Genomic DNA, 26,359 nt, shown 5'->3' with positions numbered 1-26,359 from the left:
CATCAACAGGAAACCATCATCACCTGATCTCGTTTCACATTAGCTTTCTTTGCTGCTGCAAATGTGTTTGACAAACACACTGTCACAGCGGCCAAAAAAGACAAAAGATATAATAAGAGTTAAGAGCCCAACTAATGGAAACACTAATCACTGTTATGGTGACTTCAAATGAAACACATTAGAGTTAAATACCTGTTAATTCTCAATTAAAACTTTTGTAGACGTCTGACAGAAATAAAGTCAGTCTGGTTAGTAATAAGTGAAGCTGGTAATGCTGTTTGTGGAGTTGTTTAATCCTCCTCTGCTGAGATCTTCACAGATTTAATGTCTTCTTTTCTCTTCAGTTGATTTCATCTGAGGCTGTGGCTGAAGTCAGCTGTAGTTCTTGTGCTTCTGCTCGTCTCTTTTTTCTGTTCTCTTCTTTCTTTCAGTGATTCTTTTTGTTAACAGGCTGAGATGACTTCATATTTAATATACACAGATTTTGTGGCTCAGATAAGGTCCAGTTCTGGTTTATTTCTTTGCTCTTGGCTGAGATGTGGCATTGCTACGGCCTGCTTGTGGCCCAGATTTGGCAAACAGGAGTGGCCCACCCAAGTGCCGTAATTCCACGCTGCATGTGGGCCAGATCATCTTTCCACGTGTGCCAGATGTGGGCCGGATCTGGGCCGACACAATGTTGCTATGTGGGTAATTAATGAACCCCCCAACACATACACATTAATCTCTATCCTAAAACTACTGTAGAATAAATGATTCTTACCCTGTACAAAGAAAAGGCAAAAGCAAAAGACTATAGTTTCTTTATGACATGTTCTGTACTCTATAGGCACATTTCAAGCATTTTAACTGTCCAGTAGAACTCAAAACACTTCACTCTCAGTGTGTATCTGCAGTCTTTGTAGTACACGCCTACAAACTTCAGACCTCTTTCACTTCTTCCACTCTTCTCTAACAGAAAGAGAAGAGAACGATGAGAAGATTGAAATCTCAACTATATGAAAGAGCCTAAATCACAATGAAGTTTTTGAAGATCTTTTTTTGTCAATACTCTACACCACGAATACTAGTGGTAAAATCCCGTAGAATTGGAATATTGTATCGCGTGTATCAGATGTCAGTGATTGCTTTGATTTTCAAGTAAGTTGCAACCTTAGAAAATTCAGAGTCATCAATTTACAGTGTAGTCTTTATCTAACCTAAATGATTTGCAAACAAATGACATTCACACATTTAATTTCACAGAACTTCAGCATAGTAATGTTTACTTATACTTTTTTACTTGTATGTGATTCTGTTACAGTTATGTGATTCTGCGTCGAGAACACCAAACCACTGACAACATCCTCAGCTCTGTCACAACCAAAGTGAAAGGCATCACTCTAACAAACACCAGCGAGCTCGGTGAACAGATCTGGGATGTGGCTGACTACATCATCCCATCTCAGGTAGTCTTTTGATATGGTGAGAGGTACAGGCTAGATGATTTTAATTGCACAAATGAACCCTTGACAGTGCCAACACATCACCTCATTGATCACAGAGAAGTTATTGGCTGAAGGATTTTTTGCATGCTCATACACTGCTTTGTGTTTGCTCTATTAACTTACTAAAGTTATTTACAATGTTAGTAAAAGAAAAAAGTATGCTATAATACAGTGGTTCTGATGAGCCTTTTGTGTTATCACTATTTTACCACATTGTGTGTAATTTTGTGTTATCTTGGTTAAGAGGGATAAAAACTTGTTCGGCTAAAAGTAGGCCAAACTGTATTGTTCTTAACTAGACTCACAAATGTGTTAAGAAATAACACAGGATGTGTGGTTTTTAACAGCATGTGTGGTTTTTAACAGGCGTTAGAATTACAAACAATTGCATACAGTATTTTTTATTTACAGGCATAAAAACAGTGACTTCGATTGCCATATTAGGATGAAGAGAAGGCGAAACTGTACACAAACTTTATTGGTTCTTGTGTGTATTGTCAGGCAGTGTTGGAGGTAACTCATTACAAGTAACTTGAGTTACATAATCAGATTTTAGATTTTTTTCAAGTAACTAGTGAAGTAACGTATTATTTACAACAAAATTTCTGAGTTACTTTTTCAAATAAGTAACGCAAGTTTACTTTGTTTTCCCATTTATTGACTGACAGCTCTCCTGTCCCATGTTGAGACAAATGAAAGTGCAGAGGCGTTGTGTGTGTGTGTGTGTGTGTGTGTGTGTGTGTGTAAACATGATGGTTATTGTAATTCTAGACTAAATGTGAGCGTGCATTTACTCATCTGACTTGCAAAAAAAAAAAATATATATATATATATATTCCTCAAAATCAGTGAAATGCAGAATCATGTAATACTATGTAAACCTCCATTAACTAAATATGTTAAATAAAACATAATTTTTTTATGCATTTAATCTCACTTTATTGACAAATGTACTTGCTTCTTACCTTCGATGATTCAGTTAAACCATAAGCAAAAATGACTATAGACTTTTTTGTTTTTATTGGTAAAGTGTTAAACTTTTTTCTCCTGCATCCTATTCTTCCGTTATCCAGAATAACATCAGCCGAAAGGTTTGTTTGAGCGGCGCCCTCTTCTGTACACACGTTAATCTGCATTTCCTTCAGCCTGAAGCTTATTATTTCACTTTTGGGGCCCTATTTTAACAATCTAAGCGCATGGTCTAAAGCTCAGGGCGCAATTGCACTTAGAGCGTGTCCGAATCCACTTTTGCTAGTTTAAAAAACTGGTCTGTGCGCCAGGCTATGGTCTAAAAGGAAAATTACATCAGAATCTCTTTCTTCACGCTATAAGTCTTATCTAAGTCATTGTGGAAGTTGCAATAGAGGACTACTGACCCCTGTTTTTCCTCTCCGCATCTGATGGCTGCTACATGCCAGACTTGTGCGGGTCCCATTGACCCGCCCGACCTTCACCAATTCTGTGTCACCTGCCTGGGCCTCGCCCACGCCGAGGCAGCACTCACGGATTGACACATGCGCCCACTGCGCCGAGCTGCCAGTGCGCGCCCTCAGAGCCAGAAGAGAAGTGGCTCGGGCAACAGCGGGGATGAGGCCCACTGCCGCCAGCGAGCCGCTGGTGGGCCCTCCTTTGCCCGAAGACGAGTTTGACGCTGTAAACTTATATAGCTATTAGATAGCTCTCGCCCCCCCCCACCACGCCGTCGCAAACTTCGCACCGGACGAGCCTGTGAAAAGTAAGCTGGACTCGTGGTTCCCCCAGTCGAGCTGCCGCCAGGCCTCATCGAGGAGAAGAACCCCGTTCTTTCCAGACGTGCACAAGCACGTGGTGAAGTCATGGGCTGCACCCCAATCGCTGCGCACCCACTCTGCCACGCAGGCCATGTTCGCGCACATGGATGGGGCGGAAGCCCGCGGGTATGTGCGCATGCCCCCCGTCGAGGAAACTGTTGCTGCGCACCTGTGCCCGTCTTCCTCTGCATTGGGTTCGGACCGCAGCCTGCCTTCCAAGCCATGCAGGTTCACGGCCCACCAAGCGGACAAAGCCTATGCTTCTGCAGGGGAGGCAGCTTCTGCACTTCATGCCATGGCAATACTCCAGGTGTTCCAGGCAAAACTGCTTCAATCCCTCGATGGCGGCGCAACTGACGCTGACGTCATCAGGGATCTGCGCGCGGCAACTGATCTCGCGCTGATGGCTACTAAGCGCTCTGCTCAAGCCATCGGCCGTTCCATGGGGTTCATGGTCATCCTTAACAGGTACCTATGGCTTACTCTAGCTGACCTGAAGGACGCAGACCGCAAGACGCTCTTAAACGCTCCAGTCACTCCCTCCCGCCTCTTTGGTGACGCCGTGGAGTCGGTCACAGAGCGTTTCTCCGAGACGCAGAAACGCGCCAAGGCGATGAGCCACGTGATGCCTCGTCGCTCACTCCAGTCATCATCTGCGAGGTCCCGCTCTTCTTCTTCACCTCGCCAGGCTCAAGGACCGGCTAGACAGCCCTCCGTGGCGCCCCGAACCGGACGCTCGTTTTGGCCGAAACAAGCTGTGGTCAGAGCCTGGAAGGAAACGTCAAGGTCAGTAGAGGAGCCCGCGCCGCGAGAGAGCCAGCACGCCATCCTCGGCTACCAAGCCGTCTTCCTGAAGGACCGATAAAGAGGAAGAGAGAGTGTGCTGGAGGCCCCGCCCCCGAGCGCCATGTTCAAGTGCATCATGTCCCCCATGTTCCTACGGGCGACGATTGCTATGTGTGTTTAAATGCTGTTTGTGTGAGTTCCACAATAAAAACATGTATCCATTCACAAAAAGAGCTTTTTCTTCCTCTTGCACCCAACACTGTGTCAGGGCGAGTGAGTGGGTGTACACAGGGTATACACAGTCTCAGAAAAGCGCAGAGCCACAACCCATGATTATAATGGCCTCTCGAGGGCGCGAGAGTGCCAACACCACACAATGTGCGCCGCGAGCCGGCCTCCCGCCAAAACACGCCATCAATGGCGCTTCAATGGCTATGGTGGCCGTAGAGCTAATGTGTCTGCTGTGTCACTTCCTGGACGTGTGGAGGACTATCCCGGGCGTTTCACCATGGATACTGGGAATAATTCAAACGGGTTATTTCAAACAGGAAAACGGGTTTTACAGCCGCTACTTCGTGGTGCCAAAGAAGGATGGAGGACTGATTCTGGACCTGAGACCCATCAACCGAGCACTTCACAACACTGAAACAGATCTTGGCACAGATACGGCCCGGGGACTGGTTCACCTCAGTGGATCTAAAAGACGCGTACTTTCCACAGGCGCTTCTGAGATTTGCTTTCGAAGGCACGGCTTATCAGTATTCAGTGCTTCCGTTCGACCTGGCCCTGCCCCACTGCACCTTTTCAAAGTGTGTGGATGCAGCGCTTTCTCCCCTCAGATCGAGCCGAATGCGCATCTTGAATTATCTGGACGATTGGCTGATTTTAGCCCACTCAAGAGATGTGCTAATCAGTCACATGGTAACACTGCTTCGCCATTTGGATATGCTGGGACTGCTTGTGAATATGCAGAAGAGCGTGTTTTTACAGAGTTGGACTATAACATATCTGAGAGTATGTTTGGACTCGATGGCGATGCAAGCCCATCTCTCTCAAGAGCGCATAGAGGCAATTTCATCGACTCTGCTCCGTTTCAGACCGGGCAGGTCTGTTTCACTGAGGGAATTTCAGAGGCGTCTGGGACTGATGGCAGCGGCTTCTTCAGTGTGCCATCTGGGTCTGCTTCATATGCGGCCGCTACAGTTTTGGCTGAAAACTCGAGTTCCACCGAGGGAGTGGTCTTCGGGCCACAAGCGCATTACGGTCACTCACAGTTGCATCAGCACTCTGAGACCGTGGAACAGCCCGGATATGTTCAGCCCAGGAGTTTCTTTGGCGCAGCGCACTGTGGTCTCGACGGACCCGCCAACTTCAGGATGGGGAGCAGTGTGCCTGGGCGTACCTGCCTTAGGCCTGTGGTCAGAGTCACAGAGAAGGTGGCACATAAACCGTTTGGAATTGGAAGCGGTGTCCTTAGCCCTACAAGCCTTTCGGTCGAAATTGGAGCGGTAACATGTACTGATTCGAACCGACAAAACGTCTGTGGTCTCGTACATAAATCGCCAGGGCGGCGTGCGCTCCAGAGCTCTATTGAAACAGGCAGCGAGTCTCCTGTTGTGGGCGGACCGACACTTTCTCTCCATAAGAGCGGCGCACATCCCCGGTATCCTGAACTGTGGAGCGGACATGCTTTCGAGGAACGGGATTCCTCAAGGAGAGTGGAGGCTTCACCCAGGATCAGATCAAATGATTTGGGATCGATTCGGGAGGGCGGAAGTGGATCTTTTTGCCACAAGCGAGAACACGCACTGTCAGACGTTCTTCTCGCTATCTCACTCCCCGCTGCCGGGAGATGCTCTGACATCGCATTGGCCGGAAGCCAGGCTTTAAGCGTTCCCTCCGGTGAAGATTCTGCCTATGGTGTTGTGCAAAATCAGGGAGGAGAGAGCATCAGTGATACTCGTGGCCCCGAACTGGCCGAATCAGCCCTGGTTCGCGGACCTGAGAGAGTTAGTGGTGGCTCCCCCATGACAAATCCCCCTCAGGATGGACCTGCTGTCTCAGGCGAACGGCACGATATGGCACCCCAACCCCGAGCTGTGGAACCTTCATGTGTGGCCGCTGCGGGGACCCTAAATGAGCGGGACGCTCTGCACTCATGAGTGCTGAGCACACTTACTTCTACCAGGCGCCTCTACGCTCTGAAGTGGGGAGTTTTCACAAAATGGTGCCAGGACATTGGTATTGACCCGGGGACCTGTTCTGTGTCGGATGTTTTGCACTTTCTACAGCACAGAATGGATTGCGGGAGTTTGCCATCCACGCTGAAGGTATATGTGGCCGCTATTACTGCTTTTCGTTCTCCGGTTGACGGGCAATCGATCGGTAAGCATGCTCTGGTAATCAATTTTCTCAGGGGAGTGAGGAGATTGTGTTCTTCACGGCTGCCCTCCGTGCCGCCGTGGGATCTAGCTCTAGTTTTGAGGGCTCTATCTCTACCACCGTTCGAGCCCTTAGCTTCGATTGCACTTAAGGAGCTTTCCCTGAAGACAGCCTTGCTTCTTGCTCTTGCCTCTGTGAAGCTCATTGGAGACTAACATGCGTTTTCGGTGAACGATGATTGCATCTGTTTCGGACCTGGCGACTGTAATATCACTCTCCGGCCGAGACCAGGTTACGTTCCGAAGTGGCAGATTCGCTATTTACTTGACGGAATTTGCAAGCGGAAAGACTGAACGCGTTTCCAGAGCGCATACGGATCTGCTTGTGCACAAGGTAAAAGCGCACAAGAAGACCATACGGAACAAGCCGGATTCCATCATATCTTTATGTACACAATATTAATCTTTTACATTGTAATCCTTTTATTTTTACTATTTGGCATGTTCGTGTGACCCCTAGGGGGTGCTCCGCACACAATTTGGATATCTAAACTAGAAAACCCAAATAGCGCTCCCCTTTAAACTATTAAGGCAGGTTGTATCCAATGAAGGCACAGAAATGGGACTGATGTAATCAAATATAATTTTATTAAACACTAGACAATATACTGATTGGCAATCAGAGCAACAAATGCTCCCCGTAGGTAACAGTGAACAATTCTACAATAAATAAATCACAGTGAATAAAAGTCTCATAGTAAATGAGGTACAGGATATAAAGTCTAACAATATCAAGTCTACAGTGAATAGTCGAATAAATAGATAAGGTTCACATACACACACTCCAACACGGCAAGAGACACTTCAAACCAAATCGGCCGTGCATACACTAACACAGCATTTCACACTAGTGAACATTGCAAAATAGACACTGTCCCCAAAGGTGATACTGCACAATGCCCATTGGCCGAATATTGAAATATGATGAATGCCAAACAGAGAAACAAAAACAAAACAAACCAAACATTTAGATTAACAAGCTACCACTAGCAAGACTCCATCCTAGGTCCAGGTCATTACAGAACAATGGTAGCAGATCCCCAAGACACACACACAAACATCCAAAGAAATAAAAAGTAAAACAGAATGATTAAACCCAGGAAAAACAGTGGCTAGTGACAGACAAAGGCAATCCTCATGTTTCTTTGGACACCAGCCTAGATGAATTAGAGCTATATACCCCATAACAATAAAGTTAAACGGTGTGGATGACTAATAGCTGTGCACTCTTCCCAGTGTTGCTTGTTTCTGCAAACCCGTATAGAATCGCTACTCGCTATTATGTGAGCAAGTTTCTATAGACTCGTAACTGCTGCTACCATTTACTGGTCACCATACACGCAGACACCAGAACGAGGTTCTCCCGTTTACACAGCCAATACACCAAGAGGCTCATTCTTCAACTCACACCGCATTAATGTTTTTCTGTTCATGTCTCACGACACATTTAAAGTCACTTACGCCACCTGATCCAAATAATCAGTGCCAATGAGCAGGCCTTAAAGGTACACTTCCCATCTCAACCACCCTACCTGCTACATTTGTGTGCTGCTGCACGTACCTGTCTGTGTACGCGCGTTGTGGACCCGCCTATAGGCACACATTACTAACGCACTCTTTAAAGGGTAACTAAACCTTAAACCAACTTTTTTTTAGTTAATGATCGGTAAGACTGGGGCTTTATTAATGCTGTTCATTGATTCAAGTAATTTTTTTGACATTTGTGTTTAAAGTGTTTTAATTCTACAAAATATGGTGTAAAAACGTATGAGTGCTGCCCTCTTCAGGTTGAACGGTGGCTACTGCAGTTGAATTTTCTTATTAAAAGTTGTGGTTCCCTCTGGGTGGAGTCAGGTTCTGACCAGGGGTTTAGTTACCCTTTAAATATGCGTCACTGGTAAACTCAGGATTTACGTTTAAATATGTCATTTTGGTGATCAAAGATGAGTTTTATGGGATAAAATGTCTTTCTGCTCTTTGTTGGATTCGCAGAACATTCTATTGGCCAACATGTATGCAGTCTGGGATAGTCACATTCTATCAACATGCCTTTAGACATCTTATACTCATGAGGAACTATTTCAGTTGTCACTGATCACATTCACATGTTTTGCATGTTGCAGGAGGACAGTTCTTTCTTCCTGATGACCAACATGATCCTCACACCAAACCAAACACTGTCAAAATGTGCAGAGGTGAGACATGAAGAAAGTGTGCTCTCTCATGATCTTTCCTCTTCTTTGAGCTTCCATTTAGACACAGGCACAAACACAACTAAAATTACATCTCAAAACAAATTCCGAATAATATATAACATAATAAACAGAGCAATTCCAAGAGGGTCCTCACACCATCGGTGCTCAAGCCCTAATTATATCAATGTCAACTTATTGAATGACCATAAAATATTTGGCTGTTAATTTATTTAAAAACTAAATCAACTGATTTGACATTTACCCGTCTTTGGCTTAGTATTACATTTATGAATTTTTTGTATTACATTACTTGGTATTCATTTTAATTTCATTTAGTATCCAACCCGGAAATCCATTTGCACATCTGACATGAACTGCACCAAAGGCTTTAAATATGCTCGAGGGAATGGTATGGCTCAATCTGTACACTGCATACAAAATATTACTTTTTGTGACTTGAAATCCAGGCAGTACTGACTATTAAGACATGCCTCTGTTTTAGGTGTTCAGACAGGTAGATGTGTCGATTTCTCAGACTCAGAGAAGACATGTGAGGTGATGGCCTGGTGTCCTGTGGAGAAGAAAGTCAAACCACCGAAGTAAAACTCCCACCACTCACCATCTCACTTATTTCTTAGTTTTAGCAGTAAAGTTATTCATAATATTCATGTTTTTTGTCTTGATATTTCAGTCCAGCACTCCTGGCAGAGGCTGAAAACTTCACGATATTCATAAAGAATAATATTCAATTCACCAAATTTAACTTCAACAAGTATGTTCATCTTTGTTCATCATCAAAGAGATCGTCTTTATCTAACACATATTTCAGCACCGGTTTTTCTGTATTTTAACTACAAATGTGCAACAGAAGTGCTGCAAATCAAACATATACATTTTACTTAATAAAGTGAGTTAATGTAGTGTTGCTTATTTCTTTATTTCTTGCAGAAGGAATATCCTACCAAACATGAACCGCTCCTACTTGGCAAACTGTGTGTTCAACAGGAATACTGACCCTTACTGCCCAATTTTCAGAATCAAAGATATTTTTGAAGAGGCTCAAGAGGATTTTCAGACCATGGCAGTCTATGTCAGAAACTAATTTTATGTTTATTTGACATTGATCTTATCATGAATAAGCTTTAATCCCTTTATGATACTCTGTTGATGAATATGTGTTTTGTTGGTACACTGCTGTAGAACTGACTGACATCTTTGAGTGTTTTCTGTGCTCAGGGGGGAATAATGGCAGTGCAAATCCAGTGGGATTGTGACCTGGATACTGACTTGTGTGCTCCCCAGTACTCCTTCCGCAGAATAGACAAGAAGGACCCAGAAAGTAGTGAAACCCCAGTGTACAACTTACGGTAACGGATGTTTGTACTGTAACTATGTATGTTCAGTCCTGCGCGTTCGGTCTTTTCAGTGTGGCAAAGTAATATAATTCCAATTAAACTTTTATCTGAGTCCATTTTATCACAACCTCGAAATTAGGTAAGGATGCCAATTAGTTATTGACCATTTATATAATAATTTATCTACACACTTGATTATTCTATTTAACTCTTTATTGAAATCACACTCACGTTCGGATTACTACAACACTTTGAGTCTCACACCAGCCGAATATACGGACCTTATAATCACAAACCTGTCGGTCCTGGTCATTAGACAGAGGCTTATACTTATACCTTTAATTGACTTATATCTTTAGATGCCACACCATGCTTTCTTATTTCTAATAGTGTGCTATTTAGTGCCCATAGGTCTGTACACACTTAATTAAGGTAAGACTATATCTAACGAGATGTCATGACCATTACCATATAAATAAGCTGACCAACTTTAGTTACCTTAAAAGTGAAGTTTGTAATTTCTGCACTACTAACAGCACCAATCAGAATTCCAAAATCGTTTCCAAACAGATTTCATCAAACAAATGTGTTCTATTGGCCAACATGTATGCAGTCTGGGATAGTTACATTCTATCAACATGCCTTTAGACGTCTTATACTCATGAGGGAGTATTTCAGGTGTCACTGCATCACTATCACATGTTTTTGCATGTGTCAGGAGGACAGTTCTTGTGTTGCTTCCATCCAAACGGTAACATTTCGGAAGTGGAAGTCTATTGATCAGACAGTATTTTCGAATTCTCTTGTTTTCACTTTCAATGATCTGCACTTCACATCTTTGGAGGAGAAAAGTCTCACAGCTGAATAACGCTCTTGCTGTTAATCTGGATACCTTTGCTCCCCTGAGGTCACGCAAGGTTACTTTTGCTCGCACTGCTCATCTGCGCACTAAGAAGGCTGCCTGTCGGAAAATGGAGTGAAAATGACGTCTCACTGGCTTGAATGTTCATTATCTAGCCTGGAAGGACCTTCTAAGTGACTACAGAGCATTAATTGAGATTGAAAGATCTTCCTATTTCTCTCAGACTATTGAAAACAATCAAGAAAACCCAAGACATTTGTTTCAAACTATAAATAGACTGCTTCAAGTTAAAGCTGTTACTACCATGCCTGTTTCTCAGCAGCTGTGTAACTCTTTTCTTCATTTCTTCAATTCAAAAATTGATAACGTACATAAACAAATTTCTGTCTCATCTGTTTCTACTCTTTCATTCCACTGTCCACCTGGGTTCACTGGTACATTTCCAACCAACTTTCCTTTTCTTGATACTGAGACTCTTAAAAGGGAGGCATCTAGCATGACATCTTCCACTTGCTTGCTTGATCCTATTCCCACATGCTTATTTAAATCATGTCCTGTGCCCGACTGTTCTCAGTGTTATGAACGACTCTTTGCAGACTGGGGATGTTCCAGCAGCATTAAAGATTGCTGCGGTAACTCCAGTACCTAAAAAAGAGAATGAATATGATTTTAATAATTATCGTCCTATTTCAAACCTTCCGTTTCTGGCAAAAATACTTGAGCGTATTGTTGCCTCTCATTTGTGTAACCATCTCATGATTAATAACCTTTTTGAACCACTTCAGTCAGGTTTCCGTAAATTTCACAGTACTGAGACGGCCTTGGATAAAGTCACCAATGATTTGTTGATGGCTTCTGACTCTGGTGCAACATCTATTCTCATTCTTCTAGACTTAAGAGCCGCTTTTGACACTGTTGATCACAGTCTATTGCTTACACACCTTGAGAGAGTGTCTGGTGTGTCTGGGACAGTTTTAAAGTGGTTTAGTTCCTATTTTGCTGACCGTTCCCAGTTCATCAATGGGTGACCATAGGTCTGAGATTAGATCTGTTCTCACTGGAGTTCCTCTGGGGTCAGTTCTGGGCCCTTTACTTTTTAACATATATCTATCACCACTTGGCTATCTCTTGAGATCGCTCGGCCTCCATTATCATTTGTATGCCGACGATACACAGATTTATATACATTCAAAACCAGATGAGCGCCCCGACACTGATTTTCTTTCTGGCTGTATTACTGAAATAAAAACCTGGATGAGTAATAATTTCCTGAGTTTGAACAATGATAAAACTGAAGTTATGCTCATTGGTTCCCGTCACCAAACTTCCAAAGCTGGTTCTTCGTCTCTTGATGGCTCTGGTCTTGGGTATCCAGAGTAAAATGAGGAACCTTGGAGTTATTTTTGATGCTAATCTTTCATTTGATTCTTTCATTCAGAGTACTGTTAAAACATCTTTCTTCCATCTTAGAAACATTGCTAGGTTACGGCCGATGTTAACTTTTCCTGTAGCTGAAAAGCTGATAAATTCCTTTGTTGTCTCTCGGATAGACTATTGTAACGCCCTTTTAGCCGGAGTTTCTAAATCTTCAACAAGCTACAACATGTACAAAATTCTGCCGCCAGGATCTTAACTGGGTCCAGAATATGCAACCATATCATTCCAGTTTTGGAATCTTTGCATTGGCTTCCAGTCAGGTTCCGAGTCGATTTCAAGATTATGATGCTCACATACAAATCTTTGCACGGCCTGGCTCCAAATTATCTAGCAGAACTGTTGTACCTCTACACTCCTAATCGCAGATTGCACTCCTCACAATCAAGCATGCTGGTTGTTCCTAAAACTCGTTTAAAGTCTATGGGTGAAAGGGCTTTCTCTTTCTATGCACCTGTCCTTTGAAATTCTCTACCGCTTGAACTTAGGGAAGCTCAGACTTATAGTTATAATTTTTTCCCTAATATTATCAATCTTGCAAGTAAAGAAGTTCATAAAGTCTTTTCTGCTATACTTTTTGGAAATTTCAGAATTAGAAGCTTTATTTCTCGTTAATTTAGCCACTGTATCAAATAAATACTTAGGGTTGTGTTTGTTTTCTTCTAAGAGACAAAAAAAGAAAGAAAAAAAAAGCAGATCTAGCAGTTTTTAAGGCCTTTGTGTATGAAATCGTGCTCTCTTTCCACGAAATGCGAAAAAAGTCTAATTTTGTTTTCTTCCAGATACGCTCCATTTTTCCTCTTGCAACATTTCTTTAAATACTCAAATCAAGACAAAACATCCACCAAAGTGAAACATGAATTACAATAAGAATTTGCATTAATCAAGACCCCAGAGCTTGGTAGTTTAACAGCGTACCATGCTCCTGTGGCCGGCCAGTCTATAGGCAGGAACAACTTTGTTGTTCATTTTCTGAAGGTGGCTAGAAGGCTGAACCGGCTTTGTCCCCTTACTATTCCAACATCTACAGTTCTTAGGGCCATTAGGGGCCCACCCTTCGAGCTGTTCCAGTCGGCCGAGCTGTGGCACTTTCCGCTATAGACCGCCGTCCTACTTGCCCCAGCGTCGGTCAAGTGAGTGTGTGACTTGCAAGCACTCTCTGTGATTTTCTGTAAAGTCATTCTCAAACCAAGACAGCTATGTACCTAACATGCTCCCTACTCCATTTATAGCACAGGTAATTACTCTCTCTTCCGCTTTCAGAGGACAGGCAAGATTTGCACTTAATCTGCCCTATTCAGGCCTTAAGAGTATATATAGAGTGCTCTGCCCACTTCAGTTCAGGTGGGCTGAAGACCCATAGGTTCATGAAGTTTCACTGCGTGATTCAATAAGGCTTTAGTATTCGGAGAAAAAGTAGTTTTCCCAAAGCAATACTCATTCCTGTTATTTCAGGGAACCAAGGTTTTGTTAGTAACAAGTATGTTTCTTTCATCCAAGACTCCTTGAGTTTGATGCTTTAATACATGATTTTATCTCATCTCGACTAGACTACTGCAACTCAATGTACAGTATATAGGTATTAGCCAATCCTATATAAATCGCTTACAAACAGTCCAAAACATAGCTGCTAGACTTCTGACTGGCACTCGCAAATATGAACAAATCACCCCGACTTACACTCTTTGCACTGGCTGTCAGTCTGTTTTAGAATAGAGTTAAAAATTTTACTCTTTGTTTTTTAGGTTTTAAATGGACTAGCACCTTCTTATCAGCTAGATGTTTAAAGTCACCGAAAAAAGTTGACCAGGCTTTTGCCATAGCCGGCCCTAAACTGTGGAACAGCCTACCACTCCCTATCCACATTTTAAAGCAAAATTAAAAACCTCTCTTTGAGAAGGCTTATGATCACTGAGTCAAATGGGGTTTGTCTAAACATCAATTGTGTGTTTGTGTCTTATTGTCATATTGTTTTTTGTCTTTTAGTTTTCTTTTAAATTATATTGTTCAGCGCAACGCTCAACCACTGTTGTTTTTGGGCTTTATAATTAACCCTCTGGGCTTCTTCGCCCGAAAACGGGCGAAAACTTGAACATTTCGAATTGTTTTTTCTTCATCGGATGGGGGTGAAATTATTTTTTTGCTTCATCGGATGGGGGTGAAACTTGGTGACTTTTGTTTTATTACCTATATGAACACACAAAAAAATCAAGGAGATGATTCTGATATGTTAAAGGGTCGTAAAAAAAAAAGTCACACTTAGCTTCCTCCCGCCCGAAAACGGGCGACATAGGAAATGAATGGGAAATACGAAAAAATAGGAAAACTCAGAGAAACTTTTGGTGGTACAAGCTACAGATCAGCCACTGTGCTGAAAAAAAGTGTTCAGCAATGAAGGGGTGACACTCTAGAACATCAAGAGTGCAAATAAGACACCCTCCCCCCCCCACACACACACCTACACACACAAACACACACACACACAGAGAGAAATGAACTGGTAAGACTGAAACAGCTAATTTTGCCCCAAACTATATAAAAATGATATAATCATAATAACTCCAAAACTATAGCAAGGAGAGTCAAAAGGTAGGTATCGTTTGAAAGAACTCTTTTTACATTTTTTGAAAATATAAATTACATTACATTTGGACATTGTCCTGCCAAGGAACAGCGGATAAAAGACAATATATATATATAATTTTTATTATGATTTTGCATATCTTTCTTATTTGTCATGGAATAACTCAGGAAGGAAATAAGGTAGGAGGAAAATTCTTTTTTAGTGAAGTCCCCCTACATGTTAGCTGCATCTGGATAAAAAAATAATAATTTTTGGACAAAGGAATCAAAAGTTACAGCATTTGGAAAAGAGATAGCCTTTTTGTACAGTCTTTGACACCCCCTCATGGGCAATTTTTTCTTCATGAAGAATATCTTGTCATAAAAGCAATAGATTATGTTAATTTTGGGCTCATTTTAATTGTAATAATATGCTGTAAAAAATGAAGTGCCATTTTCAATTATCTGAGAATGTTTCATGAGCTGTATGATGTTTTTGACACATTGCAGTACATTATTTTATAGATTATGAAAAAAAAGAAATTCTATTTATCAGCAAATAACTCAGCAATACTTAAGAGTTTTTCAAAGTGGATACATTCACTGTAAAGTTCAGACTCTAAGCTTTCAAATGACATCAACTTTGTGTTAATCAAGGCAAGATTTTTTAAAAATATGGTAAATAATATTTTCGCAGCTAGGTGGCGCCTGCTGGCAGTACACTCGGTTTTAGAGGGATTACTCAGCACTCGTTAGGAGTTAATAAATGTAATTAGATGCATTAAAAAGCTGAGACCCTAAGCTTTAAAATGATATATAATTTGTGTTGTTCCATTCAGTGGTTGCTTAGTAATATTTTTTTTTCTTTCCGAATGGGAATAAATCAAATAAATAAATAAAAAAGCTATAGGCCGCCTATAGGCGGTTATAGGACATGACACAAATTAATACATTTTGAAGCCACTAGGTGGCGCTCTTCTCAGTTGAAATTTTTTTTTTTTTAGGCCTGCACTCTATTTTGATGTGAAATGTTGCATTTATTGAAAAATAAAAATAAATAAAAAAAATAAAAAATAATATATTAATTCTAATGGAAAAAATAGCTCATAAAAATTATATAATTAATGCAAAATATCATAAAAAATTCCAAAAATTCTAAATAATAATCAGAAAACATTATAGAACAAAAATATATTTGATTGGTTATCCTGGGAAAAAGTAAAGTAAGATTTTAAGGCTTCGCCCGTTTTCGGGCGGGAGGAAGCTAAGTGTGACTATAATACGAAGAAGCCCAGAGGGTTAAATTGAGTTTGACTCAGTGATAAGGATGCCCATGTTGAAGAGAGTTTAAAAGCTGATTTCCATAAAAGTCCTTTGTTTTCTAAGAGTGTAGCCCTTTCTGAGTCTAGACAGCTTGGTTCCAGTCTAACAGTAACTAGTAAAGATGATTCTTCAGAAGAAGTGAACAAATGTTGCAAATAAATGGGTGTTTTTGTGTAATCTTTACAGATTTGCAAAATACTACAAGAACAGTGATGGCAAAGACACCAGGACCCTGATCAAGGGATATGGCATTCGTTTAGATGTTCTGGTTTATGGCAAGGTGAGTTTTCCAAATAAGGACAGTTCAACCTTTGTTAAAGACATTAAACTTAATATAATGCTGTTAGGGGTTAACAGTTTAGGACCCAAGGACCAGATGTTTGAAAGAAGATCCGGAGTCAGAATTATAAAAAATTGAAGAAAAGTTTTACTGAAGATAGTTTGGTTTCATCAGCAGAGGTCAGCTTCAAGACTCACACAGGAGGTCGTAGGCCGCCCCGCTTACAGTTACAAAGATCACAGCAGTTATACCGTTTCCAAGGTCTAAGCTACGTCATTGCTTACAGGCTGAATGATTCTGATTGGCTAAGAAATTGATAAACATAGTAATTTTCCACACATATTCAGATAGACTAAAGCATATCGCCATAGATTATGCAGCTGACACTCTGACCCTGAAGTTAGGCACGTTGTGACCTTCCAGGTCGCAGATTTGGGATGCTGGCCGCCAGCATGTCCCGAACAACAACTCAGTAAATCTCCAATAATGCCAGTGGTTCATTAACCTGTAACCAAAAAGACTAACACACACACCGACACACAGCTTTTCCCAAGGTTGGATTTGGCCAGACTCTAACAATAAACAGGAGTCTCGTCTCAAAACATCAAGATAACAAGTTCTTTCTCTCAAGGATATAGGAAACTTTAGTCTAAATGGAAAGTAAGGCTTTAACTGAGAAATGGTCCCTTAAACTATAGACTTCAATGACCTCTATATGTTTTAACACGTTGAAGAGCTTTCTCAAACACAAAACCAGTCCCTATTTCATTTCTGGAAGCCGGGATAAATAGGCAAGCATTGTTACTGCATTCAGATATCAAATACTGACATTAAAGAATACATGAAAAGAACATTTCAGTAATCACACTGGTAACTTCTATAACGAAGTAAAATCTCCAGAGAAGTCATTCAACTCATTTGATATTTAGAAGGAAAAATATTGATTAATACCATGATTATAATCACTCATTACATATACTTTGAAGCAGCAAATGATTCCAATCCACCCCCTTCAATACAGTTATATTTTCAGAGAACAAAACGTCTAGGTTACCGATTGTAACCCCCGTTCCCTGAAGGAGGGAACGAAGACATTGCGTCAGTGCCTGACGAATTAGGGTCTCACCAGAGAGTCCTATAACCTTCTTGTGTTAACAGAACCAGCAAATGGACATTGGCAAGTGAGATTTGCATCGCAAACCATGCCCTGTGCTGCAGGTATATAGAAATCAAGCAGAGAGACACTCACCAAGCTTTAACTGAAGAGCTGAGCAGTGTCCGGTCGCTCAGCGGTGAGCACAGGGATTGTGACGATGGGAAGTAACGTCTCCGTTTCCTCCTTCAGGGAACAGGTTTACAATAGGTAACATCGACGTTCTCATTCAGTCAGTCACTACGAGTTACGTCAGTGCCTGATGAATTGGGATCCCTCAGAAAAACAACACAATTGCTGCACCTTCCAGTGCTCCGCATAAGCCGTCTGATGCTCCCGCACCCCTTGGACAGGGCTTACTTAAAGAAGTCAATCACTGCTGTTCCTACTTGCCCCAAACACTGGGAAAGCGGGCCTAATCCATCCAGAAGGGACGCTTTCAGAGACCACATCCTGCCCATAGGGAGGTAGCTTGTGGAGTTACAAATATGGACTGGCTAGAGGGCAGTACTACATATGGAAGGTCCCTGCAGAGGATCCAACCTAGCTAGGGTGGTGGCAACACCAGCATAGACGGCAAAGCGGCTCTGCCAAGGGAAAGACACGGGCTTGCCAACCAGGAAGCCGCACCGTGGAAGAATACACATATGGGATCACCCGAAGGGAATTACAACATATAGGGAGACCTTGTCTAGCATAGGTGCTGACCCCTGGGCACAAAAGTGATATACCTGGCGAAGTGCTGGAGGAACACCAAGCAGGGTTCGCCATTTGGGGACTCACCTGTGGAACAAAATAACAGACGTATCCCGTCTTAGGAGATGAAAGGCACTGCAAGCCCACACACCGAGCCCATCCACCCGTATATCATCTGTTTGTAGACAACAAACAGGAAGAAACAGGCTCAATTTGGAGGTTGTAGAACCTCACAAATGTGTTAGGTGTCACCCAGCCCATAGCTCTGCAGATGTCTGCCAGCAAGGTGCTGTGCACCAACGCCCAGGAGGAGGCCACTGGTCCCTGGAAGGAGTGGTGGGAACTTTGGGCACATATACAGGCACGTTTCGTTGACCAAAAATGTTTGCAGGTCCCGACCTTCTTAATGCAAGTGAGCGCTGTCTTAAGAGACAGGATCTTAAGAGATCCAACAGGTACAACCTCCTCGCACCGCTCAGGAACCTGATGACCAGGTCGTGCTTTCCCACAGACTTACCTTCTACTGCGTTGTGATGTGCAGCGATAACGGCAACATACACTTTCACGGTGGAGGGAGACAGCCTTCGCTTTAAAGGCACACTATGCAAGATTTGTAACTTAATATTACTGCTTCTAAATCATTTTGATGGTAAACGAACTTGTAGTAGGGTGAATCATCCTGATAGCAAAGCGGTGGGGGGGACGCCGCTGGCAAAACCAGCAATGCAGGTTTGAGAGGTGGCACTCCAACAAATCTCGCGAGAATCACGACTTGCTTTACGGCACGACGTCACATACATCAACAACATATGAAGCAGCCTCTATGAAAGACACTCGCATGCATTTCAGACGTGAATCATGGCAAGTCATTTCAGTTGACGAAGAAAACGAAGAAATCGCGGTCGGAAGAGTGCAGAGATGGCAATGCGTGAGTGGTATTTATGACAGTAACGTTGAATACAAGTACTCTACAGCAACTCTAGGGGTCGATGTTTGAGAAAAACGGAAACTGCATAGTGTGCCTTTTACCCATCTTGCAGAAAGGAAAGAATGACTCAGTGCCATATGGTGCCCGGTGCCTCAGAAAGCAGGTCCTTCCTCAGGGGAATGTGCCAGGGAGGGGGGAGGAGCATGAGTTCCGGGAACCAGGTCCGGGTGGGCCAATATGGCGTTACCAGCAAGACCTGCTCCTCGTCCTCCCTGACCTTGCACAGGGACTGTGTGATTAGGCTCACTAGGGGAAATGCATACTTTCCATAGGCCCAGGGGCCAGCTGTGTGCCAGTGCATTTGTGCCGAGGGTCTCCTCAGTCAGGCAGTAGAACAACTGGATGTGGGACGTGTCCAGAGCAGCAAACATGTCTACCTGAGTGGTTCCGAAGCGCCTCCAAATTAGCTGGATCACCTGGGGGTGGAGTCTCTACTCTCCCGGGAGTGTGAGCTGACGTGGGAGCACGTCGGTTGCAGGATTGAGCTTGCCCGGAATATAACCTGCATCGCTTCTGACTCCAGAGGAGGAGATGGCAGGGCAAGTTGCATTATGCGACAGGAGTGTAGACCACTTTGACGGTTGATGTACGCAACGGTCAATGTGTTGTCTGTCCGGATCAGTATATGCTCGTGCCGCAGCAACGTAGAAACTGGAGAGCAAGGAACATTGTTAGCAACTCAATTGATAAGCTAGGCAATTGATAAGCTACTGCAGTCAAGGTCCTGTCCAGGAGCCCAAGGTAGCATGCCTGTTGCACACGCCACCCCAGCCAGTGGTGAAGGCACACGCCACCCCAGCCAATCTATTGAGACCACAACAAGCCTGGACACTTGTTCTAGGGGAACTCCGGCACATAGAAAAGCAAGGTCTGACCACGGGCTGAAAGCTTAGCGGTAGGTTGGAGTGATGGTCACTCAGAGAGTGCCACGGTGCCATGCCTATCTCAGGACTGGGTCGTGTAACCAATGCTGAAGTGGTCTCATATGAAGCAATAAGAGCAGCGTAACCGTGATATGCCATATGCCCCAGGAGCCTTTGAAATAATTTCAGTGGGACCGCTGTCCTGCCCTTGAACAAATTTAAGCAGTTCAGCACTGACTGAGCACTCTCGTTCTTGAGATGAGCTGTTCAGGATCGAATCCAACTCCATACCGAGAAAATAGATCCTCTGCTTGAGGGAGAGTTTGCTCTTTTCCTAGTTGCCCTGAAGCCCTAGATGGCTGAGGTGTCTAAGCACCAGGTCCCTGTGATTCGCACAACTGATCTCGTGAGTGGGCCAAGATGAACCAGTCGTCGAGATAGTTGAGGATGCGAACACCCACTTCCCGTAAAGGGGTAAGGGTGGCCTCCGCGAGCTTCTTAAAGACGTGGGGCGACGGGGACTGCCCGAAGGGTAGGAATTTGTACTGGTATGCCCATCCCATGATGCGAAGTGTAGGAAAGGTTTGTGTCAAGGGAGAATTGAGACATGAAAGTCCTTCAAGTTGATTACTGCAAACCAATCTTGGGAGCCAACTCTTGTGAGAAGGCATTGCGTCTTTGACTGCACGCTGCTGGCGATGGAAGAGGGGACTGAGAGGGGCAAGGCATTGCGCCGCTCACTGTTAACCACACCCTTTTGGGACCCAGAGAATGAGGAAATGTATCTTTGTTAGAAATGTATCTTTTCTTGAAAATTAATCGGGATTGTCAGCCGGGTCCAGGAAACTGCCGCATCCAGAAATGCACGGGTCGAATGACATCTCGAAAAAGATGCAAACACACCTGTATTACTCTTTCAGAAGAAATGCTCTTTGTGTTGAAGTGCACAGGCGAAGATCGCCTGACAGCATGCAGAGAAGGGCTCTTTCAGAGTTCCCCAGGAAGACGAAAACCACTGATGCACCGTCACACCAATACAGGAACACTTCTGGGTTCTGAAGACAACACACATAGATGAAAATCAGAGGTGAATCTAAGAAATGCTCGGCTTTAAAGCAAAAGCTTGGTGAGTGTCTCTCTGCTCGCTTCCTATATACAGGCAGCACAGGGAGTGGTACGCAATGCAAAACTCACCCGCCAATGTCCATTAACAAGGGTACATTAACATTCAAAGGAGATAGGACTCTCAGGCACGATCCCAATTCTCAGGCACGATCCCAACTCATAGTGACTAAATGAATTAGAACCAAAGTTGTATAAGACATGTATATTAAGTGTTTTTTTGTTTTTGTTCCTTGTACAGGCAAAAAAATTCTGTTTTTTAACAACAATTATCAACGTGGGTGCACTATTGTCGTTTGTAAGCATGGTAAGAAGAGTTTTTGTATATAGAAATGTAATAATTAGGGTTATAAAGGGGAGGAACTAGATCTGACATATTTTTTTAAATATATAGAAAAATTATATATAGCCCATCAAAAAAAAAAACAAAAAAAAAAACTAATGCTATTCTCTTTTTAATTTATCTGTGGGCCACTGTAGGTGGATTATATCATTGATTGGCTTGCTAGGTGTATACTGAAAGATTTCTCAAAGAAGAAATATGAATATCTTGATGAACAGGAACGTGTAAGTATTTAATTTCTCACTTTATTTTAAATATAGAATCAATGAATGTCAGTAGACTGTCAATAGGGCTGTCAATAGATACAAATGTTTAATCGTGATTAAATCGCACACTTGTCGTAAAATTAACCATACATCATTTGTCTAGTTTAACATGTTCATTTTATCACCATTTGCTATATCCTGCAAAGTAAAACATCAGATTTAGTCAAGTCAAGTCACCTTCATTTATATAGTGCTTTTAACAACATAGATCATTTCAAAGCAGCTTTACAGTGATAATAGGAAATTAAAGTAACAGAGATTGTTTTGGCCTTACAGCAGCTCTAGAACTAGAGAGTAGAAAGTTATTGTCCAGCTAAAGGTAGTTTTGATTGATTCACTTCCTTTGCAACGATCATTAGTTATTAACTTAGCTAACACAACACCCGACACCGTTCTAACACAAAACCCTTAATGCACTCCGGCCGCTCATTCACACAACAACAGTGCCTGGTGGCTTGAAAACGCAAACCTTGAAATAGGTTGCAAGGTGCAAGGTGCAAAAAAAAAAAAAAAGTTCTCTGCGCAAACCTTAAAAATCACGAACCTGTGAGAGCGCTGAACGCGTGCACATGCGCATTATGTGTTTAGTCTATAAGTATGCGTATTTAAATATATATGTGCGCAGGCGTGTAGTCTTTCTTTATAAATTGACCTCAACAAATTACTTGTCTGGCCTTAAAATTTTTAAATATATAATATTTATCGCTTCCGCGTAGCCATGTGAACTGGAATTATTTGACAACGTTTTATCTGAAGGTAAAGGGAAGGGAGGGAGGCCTTCACAGGGGAGAGACTAGCTGACAATTCAGGATTGCGTTGTTGTCGTGTCCAGGTCCTTCATCAGATCTGGATTCGGCCTGGATCCGGCGGACTGCGGTAAACCTCGGGATAACCAGAGAGACTAATATTAGCGTAGACGCCATTCTTCTTATGATGTAACGAGTACATAAGGTGTTATAGGAAGGGTTCCCAGTTCCGGCTGACCTAATCTGTGCAGCCTCATAATCATCTAACTGATTTGAATAATAGAACTGTATAGTGTTCTATATGAATGTCAGGTTAAAGAGATGCGTTTTAGTCTAGATTTAAACTGACAGAGTGTGTCTGCTTCCCGGACAATGTTAGGAAGACTGTTCCAGAGTTTAGGTACTAAATAGGAAAAGGATCTACCGCCAGCAGTCGATTTTGATATTCTAGGTATTATCAACTGGCCAAATATTGAGATCGCAATAGATGTGAAGGACTATAATGTAATTTACATATGAATGCGCCTGGAGACAATGGAAAAACATACGGAGAGCATCAGCTTTCGTTTCTGCTCTGACAGCCGCAAGATCGCTGTGAGAGTGTTAGAAATCAGGAATGGTAAGAGAACATTGTTCTTGGTATGTTTTTCATCTTTAAAAAAACTAAATTAGGTCTTCCGCCGACAAAGTTTAAATCCCATCTGGCTAGTGCGCTTCTCATAGGCCCTGTCCCAAATGGCACACTCCGGACTTGTGGACTTCCACAGAGTCCACACTTTGGTGACGTCATGTAGTGCAGACCTATAGGGCCCTTGGCGCGAGTCCACGAGGGCGCATTGAGAGGTATTTTTGGGACAGACTCGATCGTCACGCCGGAAATAACGGTCTGGTTGTTGTTGGACAGGAGAAATCACATTTTTGCGCTCCGACGTCTTATCTCCATGTCAACTACACAGCCTAATTTTACAGGTCTATACTTTGATATCGTGCATGCCACCTGGGCATTAGACAATACATCATGCTTATTTAAATGATGTATACAGTTGTACATAATAATACATAATGTTCCATTTGAACTAAGATTACAATTTTAACACATAATGAAAATGGGCATGAGTTTCAGATGAATTTACAGGTTTCAATATACATACTGTGTTTATATGTGACTCAGTAAAGCCCTGACATTCGGTTCTATTTATTTAATGAATCATAATGCGATCGTATTATCCAATGCACTATTATTATGTTTGAGACATCAACCACTGGTCGATGACCATAATGTTTGTATAAACTGTAGGTAACAACTGGTAAAATGTACATCTAGGTCATAAAAACCGTAATATTTTCTTCTCAGCCATGTCAACATTTGTCTGTGAGCGAAATCTCCTCCCATCCGTTGTCTGATTGGCCTTTCGCAAGGATTCCTGGGTAGTTAAAGTGTGTGGAGTTTGCATCTATGCGGGCTTCGCGGAAGACCGCTTCAAGGGTACAAAGGGGGCGCTGCTGAGCACACTTCAGAGCGTTAAAATGCTGAATAGGACGGCCTACGGACTCGTAGACTCAGCGAGCACGCGCCAATTTAAGTCCACGAGACCGAAAGTCCACATTAAGTGCGCCATTTGGGACAGGGCCTTAATGTTCACTCATTAGATCAGTAGGCGGAGAGTAGGCGTCTTATAGTGGTTGTTCGAACATGTTCGATCACATGAGCGTCTGCACTATGAAAGCAATCCGGTCCAATGTGTTTTCAACTCCCTCTGGAAGTGGTGGAAAGTGCACAAACTCAAAACATTTTAGACCCCGTTTACACCTGTATTTAGCGTCATTTCAAATTAATCGCATGTTTTAACGCGTCAATGTTGACAGCCCTATGGCACTATTTGCAATTGATTCTACGCTTGTGTTTATCTAGAATCATGCTTATGATTATTGATTATTGTGATTTTCTGTTGATGCTTTCTTGAGAAAAACATTTTCTTTGATTTTCATGTTTTTTTCCCTCTTTTGTAGAAATAATACAATTGGTACAAATGTACACCTGTAACATTTTATTTTATTATACTTTGTGCCTTTTTATGTGATAGTCATATTATTATAATTTTTCCCCATTCTTAAAGGTAAAATAGTTCAGCTAAAAATGTTAATTCTGACATCAACTACCCACCCCATGTCTCTAGACCAGCTCTAGGTACATACGATTGTTTTTATGCAGAAAGCAAAATGACCTCTCGAGCAGAATGTGGTTACTTTTTTCTGTACAATGAAAGTGGATGGAGTCTGCAGTTTGACAGATATGCAGCACAGATATATCTGCATGTTCTTCTGTTCTCCACTTACATACTTTACATGTTCTGATGCAGTGCATTATACATAAGAAACAGAAAGTTAAAGTTGTTCAAATTAAAGTTATTTACTGAAAATCTTGTATTCTGCAAAAAATTTCCAAAGTCCAGGATTTTATTAGAAAAACAAGAGGATGCACAGAAGAATCTAAAAATCCTTTTAGGAGCTAATGGCCTGATTAGGAACAGATGAAATGCGGAGTGAAAACTGGCGAGTTGCTGGAAAAGGAGAGACTGTGATGCCTATCATTTTCCTCAGGCAAAAGACATGTTGACTTCTTACACGGGTGTCATGTTTATTTTGATCAACATGAATGTGAGTTGATGATGACAGAATTTTCATTTTGGCGGGAACTATCTGTTCATAATTGGGAAATTCCTAAAATGTTCCTTTAACCCGTTTTAAAACCAATTTAAAAAACGGATTAAATGCATGTGTGTTTCAGCAATGAAATAAGGACCTATTCTGTAAATCGATGACATCATGCCCATGTGTACTATGTGTTTGAAGGTGTTTGTTGACAAAATGACATCAACTACTAGCCTGGCATGAATATTACAGCCTTTTTTGTCATTTTCACAGATCCGTGTGAACGGGGATCATTTTGACAACACTGTCGTATAGTACATCGTTGTCGTGAAAACAGGCCCGAAGTCACTGCAATATACAAACATAGTGTGCATGAATTACACACAAATAATAATACATATGCACATCTTTGAACACACTGGGTAAACATGTACAGGATCTGTGGATTCTCAGTAGCAACATGTGTGTGTTAATTTAAAAGAGCAACCATACTTCTGTGCTGTGCTCTTATTTTCTTAGTTTTTATACAATTTAATTCTATAATCATTTATAATCAGCCATTTATGTCGTTGTCATTTGATTTGATCACATTATTATTGATTTACATCATTTATTCATTTTATTATTCACTTGTCATTTTATATTTTTATCATTTATATGCAGAGGTGGACAGTAACAAAGTACATTTACTTGAGTACTGTACTTAAGTACACTTTTTGAGTATCTGTACTTTACTTGAGTATTATTATTTCTGGAAACTTTTTACTTGAACTTCACTACATCTGAAAGACAAATATCATACTTTTTACTCCACTACATTTCTGTCAAGGTCCTCGAGTAGAAAGTAGTAACGTCAGTCAGGGAATGATTTTAGTTGCATTTTGGTTGGAAATGAAAGTCAGGTTGACGTTAGAACACGACTGATGTTGGTTTCTGACGTCAACATGATTTTCATTTTCAACCACAATACAACGTCTGTCCAACGTTGGAGATTAACGTCAATCTGACGTTGGAT

The 26,359-nt window shown here is 42.1% G+C and overlaps 1 protein-coding gene across 1 annotated transcript; it reads left to right on the top strand.

Moving 5' to 3' along the window:
- Positions 1 to 941: 941 nt before the first annotated feature.
- Positions 942 to 25,793, top strand: LOC311297216 (P2X purinoceptor 4a-like). Its single transcript, XM_084419433.1, has 12 exons — positions 942 to 1,140; positions 1,304 to 1,448; positions 8,628 to 8,699; positions 9,036 to 9,108; positions 9,202 to 9,298; positions 9,391 to 9,471; positions 9,648 to 9,789; positions 9,936 to 10,066; positions 16,422 to 16,515; positions 21,579 to 21,644; positions 21,818 to 21,904; positions 25,618 to 25,793. Exons 1-12 carry the CDS (start codon positions 1,019 to 1,021, stop codon positions 25,657 to 25,659), a joined length of 1,152 nt encoding a protein of 383 aa, XP_084275559.1. The 5' UTR covers positions 942 to 1,018; the 3' UTR covers positions 25,660 to 25,793.
- Positions 25,794 to 26,359: the final 566 nt, after the last annotated feature.

Source organism: Rutilus rutilus (genome assembly GCF_951802725.1).
Source record: "Rutilus rutilus genome assembly, chromosome: 9".
NCBI classification, from domain to species: domain Eukaryota; kingdom Metazoa; phylum Chordata; class Actinopteri; order Cypriniformes; family Leuciscidae; genus Rutilus; species Rutilus rutilus.
Note: the sequence above shows the minus strand (reverse complement) of the source record. Positions and strands in the feature narration are given on the sequence as shown.